Source organism: Corylus avellana, chromosome 1, assembly GCF_965113065.1.
Source record: "Corylus avellana chromosome 1, dhCorAvel1.hap1.2, whole genome shotgun sequence".
In the NCBI taxonomy this organism is placed as follows: domain Eukaryota; kingdom Viridiplantae; phylum Streptophyta; class Magnoliopsida; order Fagales; family Betulaceae; genus Corylus; species Corylus avellana.
In genome coordinates this window covers 44,313,405-44,333,570 of record NC_142490.1, presented here as the reverse complement: position 1 = coordinate 44,333,570, position 20,166 = coordinate 44,313,405, and the positions used below count along the sequence as shown (strand labels likewise).

The window sequence follows — 20,166 nt, the reverse complement described above, 5'->3', positions numbered from 1 at the left end:
TATCTAATATTGGCCACATTAATTATTTGAACTACTCCCACCACTATCATAACGAAAGGTGATGGGGACTTCATATTAATGCAATTTGTTGTAACCAAGAAAATGTCTTTTTGATTCTTGTGGGATATCTTAAATTTTCTTTCAAGGAGATTTTGATTTTAAATTTAGTCATGGTTGATACAGTTGATCGCTACCTAGCCCTCACTAAAGATATCAACAGAGACACTTTACTGCTTAAGTCAATACAATGTTTTTTATATATATAACTACGGCAGTAAGGCAGAAAGTAATATCGAGCATACCTTTGGCCTAGGGTTTTTGGCTCTCTTAACACGACATTGGTCATTACAAGTAAGACAAATGTGCCCAACAAAGAAAGTACAGCGAGTGAGAGCTTCAATGGAAAGGAAAGACATCCTCACGAATCAACCATTAGGTAGATCGGCCAAAGCCAGAGCCATGGGCCAACGGCCCAATTCGATGCTCAAATCATGGGGCCATTAACTGATGGTTTGCTTAAGGGTTGTTTCACGGTAGAACACTCATCGGCTAGTGTGGAACTTGAGAGGTCACTCAATCTTCCCTATGGATCAAGGCTTGTGGGCTGAAGGTTAAAGGGGCCCGATGGCCCATGGGCCTAGAAGGCACTTGGTCGCCCGCTAGAAAGTTGATGTATTACCCATCACCAGTTACTGATGCTATAAGTATGAGTTTCTTTGGACTTGATCATAGTGATTTAATTGTGCAATTCAATTTGGACTAATTTACATTAACAAAAAAAAAAAAAAAAAATCCCATTTGCTGAAATGTGTTGTGGTGAGAACAAAAACTTGCAAATAACTAACTTTTCTATAAATCCTAACTTTTTTTAAGAATATAATTATGGGGAATAAGGGAAAAATTCTCTCAAGAATGTTTTATATTGAATAACACCGATTGGGAGGTCACACTATTCTTATTGGGAGGCCATTCCGTCTATAAAGCTGTGAGCAATCTGGTCTACATTTAGGGGTGAAACTCGAATATTAATAATTAGGTGGGCAAAACTAACGCAAAAACTTTTGAAGGGGTAAAAATAAAATTTTAGAGGATTTATTTGATAAGAACTTACAATTATTGAAGAGATTTTTAAAATTATGGGGTCAATAGCGTTGTAGTTCTCTCCTGGTCTACATCACCACTCAATTTCCATATACTTTAATTTTCTTCCTGAAAAAATACCCATATCCTTTCATGACGATGCATTTGTATCCTCATTTGTCCTGGGGATAAAACTATTTAAGTACATGGGATGGTATTAATGAGTGTGAATCATGTTTATTGTTTCTACATTTACTGAAAATAAAACTCATGGTGTCTGGAAATAAATTCTGAGCTTTTTAAGGAAACTGAATAGTTGACACGTTATCGACTGCCAATGTCGGTCATTAAACCAACAAAAGAAATAAAGTTGACCTGAAGGATAAAACTCATAAGCATCATGTTACTTAACATTCATCGTTTTACAGACCAACTTTTACACATGTAGATATCAAATAGTTGTACACAAGTTTAGCGACCTTCAGGCATGGTGGTGGTCAGCTCATTTAAGGAAGTAGGTGGTCCTTTAGAGCCTGAGGAATCTAGACCAGAATTAATGGTTTTGTAAGTTCTGTTGATAAATGCTGGCTTGTTAGGAGATGGAACAACTCCTTCATTTCCAAGCATGAAGACAATTTCAAGCATGGTTGGCCGATTTTTGGCTTGTTCTTGCATACATAAGAGCCCAATTTGAATGCATCTCAGAACTTCATGAGTGGGATATTCCTGACCCAATGATGGATCGACTACGTCCAAGGCTTTGCCATCCATCCATAGGTCCCATACCTGCAATAAATTTAAGAGTTTTTTTCTTTAGAGTAATTGCCACCTGGGGTAAAATTCAATCAAATTTAGGCTTTTGCTTACATATCTAATCAAATTTAGGGAAGGACTTCTGATGTGATAATAATTGTTTCTCTTGCCACTGATTATCTCTAGTGTCAAGACACCATAGCTAAAGAAATATGATTTTATAGAATAAAACCCTTCCATTGCATACTCTAGAGAGATGTATCCACTACAATTACACCAGAAAACAAAAAATGATGGTCGTCTAAGTTTTGTTTTTAGTAGCATTGTAGGTCCATGTGTGCGTGTGTGAGAGGGAGAGAGGCATACTATGTGCCAACAACTTTTCTTGTATTTGCTTCATCTTGATCATCACCAAACATTCTAGCCAACCCAAAATCTGAAATTTTTGGATTCATTGCCGCATCCAGTAGAACATTACTTGCTTTTAGGTCTCTGTGGATGATTTTTAGCCTTGAATCTTGGTGAAGATATAAGACTCCTCGAGCAATTCCAGAAATAATGTCAAATCGCTTTCTCCAATCTAACAATTTCCTTCTTATTTCGTCTGACCCAAAACATGAAATTAAGATTCCATCAATAATACATAGTGAAAACAATACTTACATGCCAAAAAAATATAAAATTTTACTCTCACATTTATATAATTGAAAATGAGTGATGATTGAAGAGAATGCATACCGAAGATGAAAAAGTCAAGACTTTTGTTTGGCAAGTATTCATAGATCAACATCTTCTCTCCTTTGTGAATGCAACAACCAAAAAGCCTCACAAGATTCCTATGTTGGAGTTTTGCTATCAGCTTAACTTCGTTCTTAAATTCTTCAATGCCCTGTTTTGAACTTTTTGAGAGTGTTTTCACCGCTATTTCCTATCCATTGGCTAGTTGACCCTGCAATTATAATGGGAACTTACATCAATTAATTAACATATATTATCTGTTTTTTTTTTTTTTTTTGAACATTATATATAGTATGCAAGTATGATGTAGCCATGAATGTAAACCACCATGTGAATTCCTCCATCAAATATTGCTCTAGGTGCATGTTAAAGTATTATTTAAATTCAGGTTGTGGCTCGTTCGAACCTAACTTTAGACGAGACTTCAACGGAGTACTTCTATAAAATCCTTGTTCAAACCTACCAAACACTTGTTCGAATCGGCTTCCAAACAAGTAACTCGTTCAAATGTAACTTCAAATGAGAAACACTCTCCAAATTTTAATCTTCTCTTTAGATCTCGTTTTGACCCAATAAACATCATTTGAATTAGCTTTTTAACGCCACCAAGCATGCTTACATCCCATGTTAGAAACTCGAGATATGATTTTTTTTATAAGGCTGGTTTGAATGAAAACCGCCCTACTTGAAATGATGATTCGACAAATTTCTTTGAAAAATGTCTGCTTTAATCGTGGTTCAAGCATTGAAATTTGTGGGTCTGAACGTCTGTAACAAGAAATCCTTCGTGGGTCTGAACAAAAAAATTGTCATAATTAAAACTTCAGGATTCATTGTCAACACACACACACACACGTGTATATATATATATATATATATATATATATATATATATCCATCCTTCGTGGGTCTGAACAAGAAATCCTTTTTGTAAAAAATTCATTGTCATTGAGCATTTGTCTCTTTGGCTCAGTTTTCTTTGTTCCTCATTGGAGCTTCATCCCTCTTTGACTCTGTTTTCTTCTGGTTCTTCTCTTTGCTCTTTGAAATCGTCTCTGATCAGTTTTGCTTTTTTATTCTCAAATTCAAAAGAGGGGAAAATCGTTTTTCTTACAAATTTTGTAGACGTTCAAGCACCCGTCGATCACTTTCTTCAAATGGGTGCTTGTCACGTTTCGTAGACATTACGAGGACGAGTTGAATTGAGGCATGCTACACAATCATCTTTCAACTATCGCTTTTTGCAAATCCAATAAATTAATAACTGGATTTGTGAACTTATTATGTGGGTCTCACACAAATTAAATAGTAAATTCATCAATTCACTATATGAAGATGATCGAAAGAATAAATTTTTATTATTTCTTAATTGAATATGAGAATTTTTTTTGCCCGACATAGCTCTTGCCACGTCAAGGTGTAAGCCTCAATCCCTTTGTAATTCTATGTGTACCCATAAATATCTCATATATCTTACAAATCTAATGATTGATTTTTGATTTTTTTTTTTTTTTTAAAAATGTATGAAAAAATAAAAGAAGGATGGGATAGACGCTCTACCATTTCTCAACTTGTACTGAAATATGAATAGTAATATTGGTTAGTATTTACATTTAATGTGTATGTGCAAGAAACTAACCTTATAGACCGGGCCAAAACCACCTTGTCCAAGCCTTTTAGACGAGGAGAAATCGTCCGTGGCAGCAACTATGGTGCTCAGATCGAAATATTGCACATCTGGTTTTCTTCTAGTTTCATCAAGCTTCGCAGAATCTCGAAGAAAGGATTGTGAGCCATTTGTACCGTCATTAAACAATGCGACTTGTCTTCTGCTCCCTGTCCAATCATGCAAGCACATCGTTACAAATGATTGTTTTTGCAATTATGAATTCCAACACAAAAAGAAATACATTAAAAGAAAATAATGAAACAGAGGAACAGAACAAGCTACAGAATTCTACCTTACAATTTTCCATTTTATCATTGGTAGGATGAAATGAGTTGGGTTTATAGTTCTTCAGGTAATTGATTGATTATGGCAGTAAAAATTCTGACTTTCTTTCTTGCCTCCGCAGTTACCAAACTAATTATTTTTTAATATCTGATTATTAGTTTACAACATAAAGTCACCTTGATAGCATTCATTAATTACCAGGCTTAGAAATAAAGAAATAGATGAATAGAAAATAGAAATAAAAACTAGTTCAAATAAAATAGTGAAAATTGTTTACTTACCTCTTTTGTTCTTCATTACCTGCCAATACCCAATGGAGACCAAAAGAAGCAACATTACAGCAACAGAAACTATAAGAACTGTCAATATCTTCTTGCTCCTAATAAGACCTTTTTTCTTTGAATATTGAGCTAAAATGAAAAGAAAAGAAAAGAAAGAAACTGTTAAAATATTATTAAATTTTCATCTTTTTTATCGGTTTAAGTTTTGTTGGGTTAAATTCACTTTACCCCCTGAAGTTTCAGGAGTTTTTCAATTCGAACTCCTATGTTTAAAAATTGGCAATGTACCCCCCTAATGTTTAAAAAATTTTCAATTCAAACCATACGTTACTAATTTTTGTCTAATTGGACAAAAATTTTTTTAAAAAAAAGCATTGAGGGTAATTACGTAATTTCATAGATTTCTGTCCAATTTGACGAAAATTAATAACGGAATGTCTGAATTGAAAATTTTTGAAACATTAGGGGGATACATTGCCAATTTTTAAACATTGGAGTTCGAATTGAAAAATTCCTGAAACTCCAGGAGGGGTAAAGTGAATTTAACCCAACTTTTTAAGATAAATTGTGATTTAACATGCTATCAAAGCAATTGTTTTCAGTACAAGAGAGTTTGAACTCACACATGAGGAGTGTGTCGAATATTAATTAAATACTTAATTTTACATTTTTTTTATTCCTATAAACTTTTAGCATAAATGGTAATTTAACTTAAACATTATTTGTATTGACATCACAAATCAAAGAGGGTAATTGAACACAACAAGTAAATATTGATGAAAATTGCAAGAAAAAAGGGAGAGGAAGAAAGGAATATGGGTTTAAGAGAATGATTGGCATCTCCTATTATTAGGCTCTTCAAATTTTACATAAATTCAGACAGCCTAACATATGAGATTGCAGGCCAAACTATCCAGAACAAGTGAATCCGGCATCTTAAATTGTTCAGAGTAGGTGAACTCTACAGTCCCGCTTTCTTAAGTTATTCGAATTTCAATAAAATTGAGGAAATCTAATAACATGATCCTCATCCTAAGGGGAATGCATGAAACTGTCTTCATTATATCAAGATCAGATGGGGCATGTGTGACATATAAGGACAGAAAAAAAAAAAAAAAAAAAAAGGAATACATCAATACAAGTTTATAAAATCTTACAAAAATCCACTTGTTGATGATGGGCTAGAATTCAAGTAAGATAAAATATATAATAGACATTCAGATAACATTTTCCAATTCAAAAAATAGTGATAAAGAAAGAGTTATAAAAATGGAAAATTACCTAGCACAATAGCATCCACACGTATATATAATTCTTGTCCCGCATTGGAGTAGCCTCTAGTGTCCACCAAATCCCCGTGCCATGCCAAGCACCCAATCCCTCCCCTTGTCTTGTCTGCACTGGTGTAAGCCGTACAAGAACAATTCCTCAAGCACTCCTACCTACACTCCTCCAAACTCAGACTCATGTCCGCACATGCTATTGAAGTATCCGGTACCTTCACACGTGTCAACTTCACAAACCCTTCTTCACTGCGGCACACGGATACTCCCTACCTCCTCACACTCCCGCCCGACCCGTCTCTCAAGTACCAATCACGGGTCGAATTGGGTTCAAACCCAGGTAAGCATGTCCATTGGAACTTGTCTGGATTGTATGGGTCGCAGTAACTATTTGGACCGCACTCTTTGTACATATTGCACGACTCTTTCAGAGCAGACCGTAACACGAACCATCTAGCCTCGAGCCACGTGTACCGATCAACGATTCCTCATTCATTCAACACCATTCTAGTAAAAACTCTAGGGTCAGTTACATTATTCATAATCGTGACCTCATCTTGATTATTCACGTAAATGCCTTTGAGAAAAAAAATTTGATTTATTTCAGGTACACCGCTAAATCTTTGGCCGGTCCATGGTCCGCAATTGGGCCAATCTCCAATTTTCTGACTTGAATTCTAACCCATCAGCAACAAGTGGATTTTTGTAAGATTTTCTAAACTTGTATTGATGTATTCCTTATTTTTTTATGCCATTATAAGTCACACATGCCCCATCTGATCTTTGCTACAATGAAGACAGTTTCATGCATTCCCCTTAGGATGAGGATCATGCTATTAGATTTCCTCAATTTTATTGAAATTTTGATAGGTTAAGAAAGAGGGACAGCGGAGTTCACCTGCTTCGAATAGTTTAAGATGCGGGATTCACTTGTTCAAGATAGTTTGGCCCGCAATCTCCTCTGTTAGGCTGTTTGAATTTATGTAAAATTCGAAGAGCCTAATAATAGGAGATGCCAATCATTCCCTTAAACCCATATTCCTTTCTTCCTCTCCTTTTTTTCTTGCAATTTTCATCAATATGTACCGGTTATGTTCAATTACCCTCTTCGATTTATGATGCCAATACAAATAATGTTTATGTTAAATTACCATTTATTCTAAAAATTTATAGGAATAAAAAAAAAAGTAAATTTAAGTATTTAATTAATATTGAACACTCTCCTCACGTGTGAGTTCAAACTCTTTTGTACTCAAAACAGTTGCTTTAATAGCATGTTAAATTATCATTTATCTTTAAAAACTTAAATCAATAAAAAAAATGTAATAATTTAATAATATTTTAACAGTTTCTTTCTTTTCTTTTCTTTTCTTTTCATTTTAGCTCAATATTCAAAGAAAAAAGGCCTTATTAAGAGCAAGAAGATATTGGCAGTTCTTATAGTTTCTGTTGTGTAATGTTGCTTCTTTTGGTCTCCATTGGATATTGGCTGGTAATGAAGAACAAAAGAGATAAGTAAACTATTTTCACTATTTTATTTGAACCAGTTTTTATTTCTTTATTTCTAAGCCCGGTAATTAATGAATGCTGTCAAGGTGACTTTATGTTGTAAACCAATAATCAGATATTAAAAAATAATTAGTTTGGTAACTTAGGAGGCAAGAAAGAAAGTCAGAGTTTTTACTGTCATAATCAATCAATTACCTGAAGAACTATAAACCCAACTCATTTCATCCTACCAATGATAAAATGGAAAATTATAAGGTAGAATTCTGCAGCTTGTTCTGTTCCTCTGTTTCATTATTTTCTTTTCATGTATTTCTTTTTGTGTTGGAATTCATAATTGCAAAAACATTGCCCCCTCAAATATTTGTAACTGCGTTTGATGACAGGAAGAGGAAGCAGGGAAAGCAAAAAGATGTTTAGTCTTACCTCAAGTTCGACATACCTTCAAGAATCTCCAAGTAGTATAAGGGAGCTCGATGAAAGTACAAGAAGTTCAGATTTACCATTCTTTGATCTAAGTATCATAGTTGCAGCCATAGATAATTTCTCTGATGCTAACAAGCTTGGAGAAGGAGGTTTTGGCTCAGTTTATAAGGTACTACTCTCCCTGAAAGAGTTTAGAAATTTGCATAATTTAAATTCATGGGTTTTAATGCACCAGATTTTTATCCTTGATGTTTTTGTGCATCATGATTAAATGAAATTTGTACTTTGATTTCAGGGCCTGTTAGATAATTAGAAGGAAATTGCAGTAAAAAGACTTTCAAAGTATTCCGGACAAGGAGTAGAAGAATTCAAAAATGAAGTTACAATAATTGCTAAACTCCAACACAGGAACCTTGTGAGGATTTTAGGTTATTGCGTTCATCGAGAAGAGAAGATGTTAATCTATGAGTACTTGCCAAACAAAATCCTAGACTTTTTCATTTTTCATATGTCTACTTTTCACATAAACTTCTTGCAAAATGGTCTCCCATTACAAACATAAGCATATATTCTAAGTTCTTATCTCTTCATTCAGATGAAACAAAAAGGTCATTGATAGATTGGGGAAGACGCTTCGAAATTATTTGTGGGGGTTGCTCGAGGGCTCCTATATCTTCATCAAGACTCAAGATTAAGAATTATTCATAAAGACTTAAAGGCTAGCAATGTTCTACTTGACAATGCATTAAATCCAAAAATTGCAGATTTTGGTATGGCTAGAATCGTTGGAGGAGACCAACTTGAAACAAATACAAATCGCGTCGTTGGAACATAGTAAGTGTGTTACAAAATAAAGATATATTATAGACTTCGTGTTATTAGGTGACTTACATTCTTATATGTCTTAAAAGTACAAATTCAAAGGGTTTAAAAAGACTTACTATTAAGGATAGCCTAACTACATGAAATGGGGTGTTTCGGGTGACTTCGAAGTGTTTGTTCTGTCAGAATTTCATACAAACAAGGGATCATCGATCTATTTTTTGTGTGGTCCTAGTAAAGAGGCTTTGGCGTTCTCATGCCATGGCTAAGTGTCTGCAGAAACATATTTCTACTAATTGGGACTCGCAGGGTTTGTAGTTTTGGAAGGGAAAAAGACTCTCTGCAGGCCTGTTTTTGCTTTTCTTTTGTATTGTGGCGAAAGTTTGCTTAATTTTTGTTTAGTTTTGAGGGTATACAGGATATTTTATCATTTTTAGATGTTCAATTGAAACTAGGGGTGTAAGCGAGCTAATACAACTCGACAGCTCGCTCAATACCCGCTCGATTAAGCTCAATCCGAACTCGAGCTCGACACTGTACAAGCCCCCTTGTTACTGTTGAAACCCACTCGATTAGTTAGTGATACATACCCGGCTCGCTCGATCAAACTCGATGGGGACTCGTGGGCTTGACTCGTTTAAGACTCGAACCGGCTCGTTAGCACAACTCATTAGCTCGTTCATATATATATATATATATATATATATATATATATATATATATATATATATATATGTATATTAGTAATTAAATAGTATATGTTATATGAATAATTTAATATTTATGTGTATGTATTAGTTGACATACTAACTAGTTAGTTCATAAATTAACATATTATTTAGTTAATTAATATATATTAAGCAAATATAATTAAGTAAATGTTACTCAATACTTCTATGTATATTACTTATTTTATTATACATGTGTCATGTGTGTGTTATATATATATATATTATTTTTTTTGAACAAAAGAGTATTTCATTGAATAGAATGGTAATGGATGGAGCAAATAACCTCCATCAACATTCACAAAATAGAGCTGATTGCTCCATCAAAACGATATCACTAATACAATTTGGAATTGTATTCCTCCATATCCTATCACTGATATATGTTATCGCCGCTTTTGCAAGCCGGTGTGCCGTCTCATTTGCATTTCGATAAACAAAATTACATCTCCAACTTGAAAAAGATCGTAAAATTCGCCTTGTGTCATCTGTTAGATGTCCAAAACGACTCCATGTACTCGTTTGAGAGTTGACTACTTCCACAATTTGTTTCGCATCACCTTCTAGATATATATTTTGCATTCCCAGATCCCATCCAAGGCAAACTGCATGATACGCGGCTAATGCTTCCCCCATTGTTGGCTCCAATAAACCCAAGGTAGTCTTACTCATCGCCGCAATAACCTGCCCATTTTCTCCTCTAATCACGACACTTATCCCCATGCGTTCATGTAATTTATCAATAGCCACATCCCAATTTATCTTATGCGAACCTTGAGGCGGGGCTAACCACTTTTTTCATGCTCATTGTTCTCCACCACTCTTCTATTTTGACTCACCTCATTTGCTTTTTTGAACTCCTCAGCCTGTTCTTCAGTCTTGCAGAGAATAACATTTGGGTTAATAAATATTCCTTCATGGACCTATTTATTCCGCCTAAACCAAATCTGACGGGCTAATTGCACAAATATGCCAAACTCAGCTGCTCCACTTCTTTCAAGAATATATTCTGCCGTCTCCATGAAGTTGCTGCCCTCAATGACACACTTCTGGAAAATTCTTCTGCTACTACCCCAAACGTCCTTGGCTGCTGGGCAGCCCCACAAAGCATGATAAACAGTTTCCGGTTCCTTCTCAAAAATGGACACCAAGGCTCAGTCACAACCTTCCGCCTAAGGAGATTATCCTTTGTTGGCAATAGATTGTGACAAGCTCTCCAAAGAAAATTTTTGGCTGCATTTGGAATAGTTAGCCTCCAAAGAGTCTTCCATAAAATACTCTCCTTTGTCTTCAAAGAGCCTTCCGGATTCCCACTCATTTCCATCTCTTTTGCAAGGTGATAGGCACTCTTTACTGAGAACATTCCATTGTTTGTGCACCGCCATATCTGGACATCTGGTTGATTCGTTTGGCTTATCGGGATAGAAGTAATAGCAACTCTTTCCTCGTCAGTGAAGATACTTTTCAACAACTCTTGGTTCCATCCACACTTTCCGTTGTCAAGGAGTTCACTTACCTTACTACTCGGGTCCAACACCCTCGGTGGGGAATGGATTCTATAAGTTGAAGAAATTGGGATCCAACAATCCCACCATATATTGATTGATTGACCATTTCCCACTCTCCAGAAAAGACCATCTTTATGAAGGTCTCTGGCGCCTTGAATACTTCTCCATGCAAAAGAAGGCTTCGTCCCCAGTTTTACTTCCATAAAAGAACAATAAGGATAGTATTTAGCCTTTAAAATTGTTGCTGTAAGCTCTCTGGGGACTTCAATAATCTCCAGCATTGTTTCGCCAACAGAGCTTTGTTAAAACATGACAAATCTTGAAAGCCCATGCCTCCACATTCTTTTGACAGCCCCATTTTACTCCATTTCCTCCAATGTATCCCCAATCTATTTTATTGATTTCCCCACCAAAAATTCTGCATCATTGAATTAATCTCAGAATATAATACTTTGGGGGGAAGGAACATACTCATGCTGTATGTTGGAATGGCTTGGATCACAGCTTTTAGCAATATCTCTCTCCCAGCTTGTGACAACAATTTCAGCTTCCAATCACCCAGTCGCCTCCACACTCTGTCTCTTATGCTATTAAAAGCTTGTCTACGAGATTTACCAACAAGGGCTGGCAGCCCAAGGTACTTGCCATATCTCTGCGTGGACTGAATCCCAGACAGTCTCAGAATTTCCTCCTTTGTAACTGCAGGTGTATTGCGGCTGAAAAACAGGGAGGTTTTTGCTTGGTTTAGTCGTTGTCCAGAAGCTTTCTCATAAATGGTTAAAATCTTAGTCATCCGTTGCCAATATAAGGGAGTAGCTTTACAGAATAACAGACTGTCATCCGCAAAGAAAAGATGGCTTAAACGGGGTCCTCGCTTTGAAGTTGGAACACCAGGCAGTATGCCATCTCTATCAGCCTGAGTCAGAAGGGAACTAAGGGCCTCTACACACAATAAAAACAAATAAGGTGAGATAGGGTCCCCTTGTCGGATCCCCCTAGAAGGGTTAATCCGACCCGTACGACTTGACATACATCATTATCAACTGGATCCATCTACTCGCAAATCCCATCCGCTCCATAATGGCTTCTAAAAAATCTCATTCCACCCTGTCATAGGCTTTACTCATGTCGAGTTTAACCGCCATATGACCCACCTTCCCCCACATTCTCGACTTCATGGTATGAAGGGTTTCAAAAGCTGCCAATATGTTGTCCGTTATAAGCCGACCGGGGACAAACGCATTTTGGTTTGGTGAGATTATATCAGGGAGCACAATTTTATGTCTGTTTGCTAGGGTCTTGGATATCAATTTATAAAGGACATTACACAAACTAATGGGGCGAAATTCTGTAACAGAAGTTGGGTTAGCAGTTTTTGGGATTAAAGCAATATAAGTCAAATTTAGCTCTTTATTCATGCTTCCATTATTGAAAATTTGTAATACAGCATGGCTATCCTCTTCGCCAATCGCCGGCCAATTTTTCTAAAAAAAACAGGCTGAAAAACCATCTGGCCCGAGCGCTTTTAAAGGGGCCATTTGACTTAAAGCGATTCCCACTTCTTCCACCGTAAAATCTTTCAACAAAGATTCGTTCATTGATGGGGTTACATGCTTCTCAATTGCTTCCAACGCCTTCTCCATCTGTCTAGGTCCAAATGTGGTGAAATTTTTTTGAAAATATCTGATAAATGCTTCCCCAATTTGTTCGTTTGTTTCCCAACGTTGCCCAAATTCATCCGTAATTCCAGTTATCAAACTGGCTTTTTTCTTCTGAGTTGCACATGCATGGAAGAAACGAGAATTCTGATCCCCAAATTTTGCCCAGTCTTCTTTCGCCCTCTGCTTCCAGAACAGGTCGTCCTCTTGTTGTTTTTCCAGTAGCTCATTTTTCAACTTCATCAGTAGAGAGGTGTCAGCCCCTTCATGTTCAGCTTGTGCCTTCAACAGCTGTTCGGACAGCTCATTTATTTGCTGTCTCATATTTCCACCTTGCACGCGTTGCCACGCCTTTAGTCTGGACTTGCTAGCTTCTAGTTTCCCCGCCACCGAATGCCAGGTTCCTTTCACATGAGTTTTTTTCCACCATATGCTCCTTATAACCTCACGGCACTCCATATTATCAGCCCACTTGGCTTCGAATCTGAATCCCCGCGTCCTCCTACTTGTAAACTGAGTGCCCTCAAGATTAATAGACATTGAGAGATGATCAGAAAAAGTTGCAGCTTCAAGCGATACCTCCACGTTGGGGAACCGAACATGCCAGTCATGAGAAGCCACCATTCTATCTAATTTCTCCATAATAAATTCTTCCCCTTCTCTCCCATTATTCCAAGTGCATGTTGGGCCTTTGGTCACTACTTCAAAAAGGCCACATTCTTCAAGTGTTGTTTTAAAATTCTCCATCAGGAAGTTAGACCTTCGCTTACCTCCCACTTTTTCAGATGGGTCGACAATTTCGTTAAAATCGCCAGCGCACATCCAAGGGCCAAGAGCCTTGGATTTCAAATGTCTCAGTAGCTTCCATGCTTCCTATCTTCAATGCGCTTCCGAGTGGCCGTAAAAGCCAGTGAAAGTCCATGGAACTGAGTTTAGAGGACACACAACTGCATTAATATGCCTAATGCTGTAATTCTGGATTTCAACTCCTAATCCCTCCTTCCACAGTAATGCCAACCCTCAACTTCTCCCTATACAATCCACGACTAGCATATTATTGAAACCCATCCTTTGTTTTATCACAGACATTTTATTACTACTTAATTTGGTCTCCATCAGGAAAACCAAATTGGGACACTAATCTTTGACCTTTTGGCAAAGCTCCCGAACTGTCTCAGGGTTCCCAAGCCCTCGACAGTTCCAACATAGTATTTTCATGCCGGTCGGCAGGGCTGTGATCCAGACCCCGCCATTCCCGATCCATTAATGCTAGCACCATCTTCATCACGTAGCACAAATTCACGTTCCCCCTTATATTTTAGTCTCCTGTTTTGTACCCCTTTTTCATCTCCCTGTTGAGCTCCTAGACCACCTAAAATTTTCCTTTTTCCCACTGGGCTAGCTTGTTGGGCTTCAGACGGCCACTGTTGGCCAGCCCTTGCACTTCGTTTCCACTTCAGCGTCCCATGGGCCTGATCTCCCCCACCACCATTTAATTTCTCCTTGGTTGACTCCCCACGTGGCTCATTCTCATTCACCACATTTACTTGCACAGGTTGATGGCTTTCCTCTTTTGTTCTTTCTTTTCTTGTTTTCTCATTCAAAATCTCGCCTTTATTGGACAGCCCATTCGCATTCATAGATACTTCTTTCCCTTTTAATTTCAATTCCCTAACCGCCTTCAGGAAATTTTCTTCCCCTAATAAAACCTCCTGCGCATCTTCTTTATTGTTTCCTTTAACGGCTGGTGATTCAGCTTGCCCACTAACGGAAATCCCCCCAGTAAATGCTCCTTTATTCACGCCAGAATCTGCTCCCCTACCATTAATACTCCCTTCATCTGTAACGGCTCTTTCCCCACTCGCCGGCGTTTCGTCTGGGATCACCGGAGATTTTTCCTTTGTTGATTCCTCTGCCTGTGAAGCTGCTGCTTTGTCACTTTCACTGTGATACTTGCTGCTTCTACGCCGATTACCACGTATCCCTGCATGAGATTTGTCATCTTCCCTCATTCCTTCCCCTTGCTGTTCGAAAAAGCGAGGAGTAGGAAAATCACGCCTTCACCATGGAGATGGTACGCGCATCCAGGGGCCACACTGCTTCTCCATCTCCTTGGGTCGATTTCCTCCTTGTACCGTACAGCCCATCCGCCCATGCCATATTTTGCCACAGTCAAAGCAATATTTTGGTAACTTCTCGTATTGAAAAGCTATCAAAGTTTGCTTACCAAGGAGATTGATAACCCTACCCCTAGGCAGAGGTTTAGTTAAATCAATTCTGATCTTGACTCTTAAAAATTTTCCCCAGCCTACTCCTTCCTCATCGGTATCAACTTCCTCCATAGTCCACATTGTGGCCCCAATTTGTTGGCCCACCTCTTTTCCCATGCATGCCAAAGGGAGATTAAACATTCTAACCCAAAAGGCCGCTTGCTCAAAAATTATTTTTGATGGTGAGGACTGGCCATCAAACTCTTCCACTGAAAACAGGTTTCCTTCGAAAATCCATGGCCTCCCCTCTAACACCCTTGCTTTGTCCCATTCATTCTCGAACTCCAGGATAAACACATTCTCGCCCAATACTTTGAAGGAAAGACTACCCGTTGGTTGCCATCCCTTGATCAACGTTCGTTTGATAATATCCTTCCCAACAAAGCAATCTGTGAGTAGTTTCCCTACCACACAAAATTTTCCTCGTGACACCACTCCTTCAACCATCCGTGGCTGGATCGCCACTTCCATCATTTCTCCTTCATCTAGAGATAGTTTCCCCCATAACTTCGAGAGATCCTCCGCCATGATAATTCTTGTCGCCCAAACAGTAACAGCACCACTCTAAAACGCAGTCACCACCACCGCAGGGGAATATTTTCTTCTACTCTAGGTTATGAGCCTAGAGAGAAAATTTTACTCTACTATGACCTTCAACTAGGTTTAACTCCTTGTGTGTGTTATATATTAGTATTGACATACTAACTAGTAACTAGTTAATTAATAAACTAACATATTAACTAAGTTAATATTTATTGAATTACTAACTTACTATAATTAACTATAGGTTATTTTGACAAACAAAAAAATTATATGTTACTTAATATTTGTATGAGTATTATATATATGAATATATAATATACATACTTGTTAGTTACTATATACTAACTTAGTATTACTATTAAGTTAAGTGATAGATCACATGATCTAAAGATTATGTGAATTGTAATTAGAAAAAAAAAAAGATTATGTGAATTATTATATCATATGATCATATATATCACAAATTAAGTGATTAATATTAGAACCAACAATGTTTTTGTTTAGAGATATATGCTCATCTTATGTTTAGAGTATTATGTTGTAGATATCATTATAAGTTAGATGTTACATCATATGATCTACCATTATAATTTATATGATTATATAAAATGATCAATTGATGATTAAATCATATGATTATATAATAACAAAATATACATATATAATATGACATAAATCAGAAGTATACAAATTCATACAAATACAACAATTAAGTACCCAGAGACTTAATATATTAAATTACTAACCTAGTATAATTTACTATAGGTTATTTTGACAAAAACAAATTATATGTTACTTAGTATATATATATATATATATATATATATATATATATATATATATATATATATATATATATATATATATATATATATTATACATGTTCGTTAATATATACTAACTTAGTATTACTAAGTAAGTTAATTATTTTCAAAAAACAATGATATGATGATATGTATTATCATTCTAATTACATTAGATCATACTTAAGTAGTTAATTAAGTATGATCTAGTGTAATTAGAATGATAAAACATATAATTTTCTAAAAGTTTTGAGGGTATAAAGGACATTTTATCATTTTTAGATGTTCAATTGAACCTATAATCTTCAACTTTTGTTTGTTTTTTATTTTTTTTATTTTTTACATGACCATTAGTGTCCACTACAGTGGACGCTAATGCATAATTATTAGCGTTCACTATGAGAGTGGACACTAATAATGTATCATCAGCGTCCACTTTTGGTGGACGCTGTTGAGAATTTAGTTTAATTTGTTTTTATATTTTTATACTTTTTTACAAGACCATTAGCGTCCACTATGAGAGTGGACGCTAATGATTATCAACAGCGTCCACTTTTGGTGGATGCTATTGAGCTTTTAGTTTAATTTCTTTTTTCTTTTTTTATTTTTTTTATAAGAGCTTTAGCGTCCGCCAAAGTGGACGCTAATGCGACGCTAATGATATATCATCAGCGTCCACTTTTGTGGATGCTGTTGAGCTTTTAGTTTAATTTTTTTTTAATATATATATATATATATATATATATATATATATAAGAGGTTTAGCGTCCACTATAGGAGTGGACGCTAATGATATATCATCAGCGTCCACTTTTGTGGACGCTGTTGAGCTTTTAGTTTAATTTGTTTTTTATTTTTTTATTTTTTTACAAGACCATTAGCATCCACTAAAAGTGGACGCTAATGCTTGATTATTAGCGTCCACTATGAGAGTGGATGCTAATGATATATCATTAGCGTCCACTTTTGTGGATGCTGTTGAGCTTTTAGTTTAATTTGTTTTTTATTTTTTTATTTTTTTACAAGACCATTAGCGTCCACTTTAGTGGACGCTAATGCTCAATTATTAGCGTTCACTATGGGAGTGGACGCTAATGATATATCATCAGCGTCCACTTTTTTGGACGCTATTGAGCTTTTAGTTTAATTTCTTTTTTATTTTTTTTTTTATCTTTTTTGTAAGAGCTTTAGCGTCAACTTTGTGGACGCTAATGCTCCATCATCAGCGTCCACTTTCTATTGAGGACAATTAATTTTTTTTTATTTATATATTTGACTATTAGTGTCCACTACGGGTGGACGCTGATACTAAATTATCAGCGTCGACTAAGAGTGGACGCTAATAGTCATACTGTCGCCCCTAATAATTTTTCCGCCTCTGGTATAATTCCCGCAAGTATATTAGCGTCGACTTATTAGCGTCCACTGTAAAGTGGATGCTAATATTTATCTTTTGGGTCGACTATTAACGTCCACTTCGAAGCTGACGCTAATTTGGGTGACTTTCAAAAGTCGATGCTAATAGGTAAGCATTAGCGTCGACTTCACAGTCGCCCCTAATAAGTCGCCCTTGATGAGTAGATTTCTTGTAGTGGGCCTATTGGGTCTTTTAAAGTTAATTTTGATGTTGCAATCCATCCTCGTTTTAGAGTGGCCTTGGTTGTCCTTAGTAACCATGAAGGCTAGATTGTGGCAGCCCCGCTCTTAGGCCGCCGCCCTTGAATGCCTCCTTTGATGAAGCCTTTGCTGCCCTCTTTGGTACTTGACTGGCTTTGATTCGTGGCAGCTCTTCCGTCTTGCTTGAAGGTGATTCATTTCTCACCATTTTAGCTCTTAATTAACAAAGGCCACGTCTTCTCGGACTGGCCGTGTGCTCCAATCATTGTTGACTGCCAACAACAGCTCTTTTCCTTTTCTTTTTAAATTGCATTTAAAGTCTATGGATGTTACAATTTTTTTACAAAAATTCTCATATTTAGTGATGTGTGAACAATGGCTCGTTCAAAGAAAACGATCTTATGTTGTGTCCTTTTGTGATAAAAATGACACCTCTCGAAGAGGTGTCGTTTAAATCGTGAATGACACCCTTTAGAGGTGTCGTTCTACCATTGAAACGATGTCACCCACATGGAGGACGTCGTTTCAACAGTACCACGTCGTCAAAACATTGACGACGTGGAACTGTTGATCATGACATGACATCAACTTTTCGTAAATGTTGTGTCATTGTGCACACGACGTCACCCATGTAGGTCACGCCGTGTGAACAGAGACACGTCGTCATCCTATTGACGACATGCAACTATTCAAACGACAGCACTCACCTAGCGCATGTCGTTTGAAAAGTATCCACACATCACCCCACTATGTAGTGACATGCAGTTACTGTTTAAACAGGGCGACGTTGTTTCAGCAGTGACACACGTCACTGGTAATAGGGTGCATGGGGATACGTGCGCTAGACTTGCACCCTTTGAATAAATTCGTGCACCTAACTCTTCTCATAAAACCGGTTCAGTAAGAGAGGGTTGCCAATTCCTTATAAACATACCAAAGATCCTGTCCACACGTAATGTGGGATTATTCCTCAACACACTCTCTCACGTGCAGGCCAGTATTTTTCTGAGTGCTTGTCATGGGGTACGTAGTGTGGGCCCCATTCATCTTGTGGTAGGCTCTGATACCATATTAAACTACCAGTTATCCCAAAAGCTTAAACTTGTAGGAAAAAGTAAATTTAATCATTAAATCATTGCTTTAACACTCCTCCTTTCGTGTGGGCTTAAAATGAATAATCCTACATTACCTGTGGACAAGATATTGGTCATGTTTATAAGAAATGAGTAACTTTCTCTTATTGAACCCGTTTTATGAGATGCGTTAGTCCCACGAATTTCTTCATGGTATCAAAGCCAAAAGATCTAGGCTCGAACCTTGACTCTGTCAATTCACCACCTATTTAAATTAAATATTTCACGTGTTGGACCTCACCTATTAAAAGGGAGTTTGGTTTGGGGTTCTCTATCCTCAATGCCGAGGAATAAGAGTTACCTACGCATTGGTTTATGTCTGTTTGGCACAAATTTTGAAAATTGGTCATAGGTTAGTGGGTTTTGTATGAGTCTAAAATGTAATACGTCATCTTTGATGCTTGTAACCTCGTAACTTCGGCTATAGTTGCTTCAGCGCTTTGCTCTGTATTGTTTGAATTTTATGCTCATTTATTGATGAATGAGATTGAACTGTTTCAAAAAAAAAAAAAAAAAAAAGGAGTTTGAGCCTACACGTGAGGGGGAGTGTTAAAGTAATGATTGAGTAATTAAATTTACCTCTTCCAATAAGCTTAACCTTTTGGGATAACTAGTAGTTTAACATGCACCCCTTTCACTCTCTGATTTGCCCTCTCTCACCCTGCTCTCTAGCTCTCTGCTGCCGCTCTCCGTCTTTAGATTTTAGATTTTAGAAATTAATTGTGGGAATTTTTGTAGTGACAATGATCAAATATTGCCAGTCTACATCACCACCCAATTTCCATATCCTTCATTTTTCTTCCTGAAAAAAATACCCATATCCTTTCATGACAATGCATTTGTATCCTCAGTTGTACAAGTGATAAATCTATTTCAGTACATGGGATGATATTAATATGTGTGAATCATTTTTATTGTTTCTATATTTACTGAAAATAAAACTCATAGTGTCTGAAAATATATTCTGAGCTTTTAAGGAAACTGAATAGTTGACTCGTTATCACAACTGCCACTCTCGGTCATTAAACCAACAAAAGAAATAAGGTTGACTTGAATGATAGAA

At 36.7% G+C, this 20,166-nt stretch overlaps 2 protein-coding genes and 1 pseudogene across 2 annotated transcripts; all 3 read right to left on the bottom strand.

The window, feature by feature from the left end:
* Positions 1-1,551: 1,551 nt before the first annotated feature.
* On the bottom strand, positions 1,552-10,294 carry LOC132169989 (G-type lectin S-receptor-like serine/threonine-protein kinase At1g11410; annotated as a pseudogene).
* A 1,179-nt stretch (positions 10,295-11,473) lies between these two features.
* Positions 11,474-13,361, bottom strand: LOC148589912 (uncharacterized). Its single transcript, XM_088515735.1, has 2 exons — positions 12,587-13,361; positions 11,474-12,021 (listed from the first exon to the last, which is right to left on the bottom strand). The coding sequence occupies exons 1-2, from the start codon at positions 13,359-13,361 to the stop codon at positions 11,474-11,476; spliced, it is 1,323 nt and encodes a 440-aa protein (XP_088371861.1).
* A 1,436-nt stretch (positions 13,362-14,797) lies between these two features.
* On the bottom strand, positions 14,798-15,535 carry LOC132169985 (uncharacterized protein At4g02000-like). The gene has a single exon (XM_059580917.2). It carries the CDS (start codon positions 15,533-15,535, stop codon positions 14,798-14,800), a length of 738 nt encoding a protein of 245 aa, XP_059436900.2.
* Positions 15,536-20,166: the final 4,631 nt, after the last annotated feature.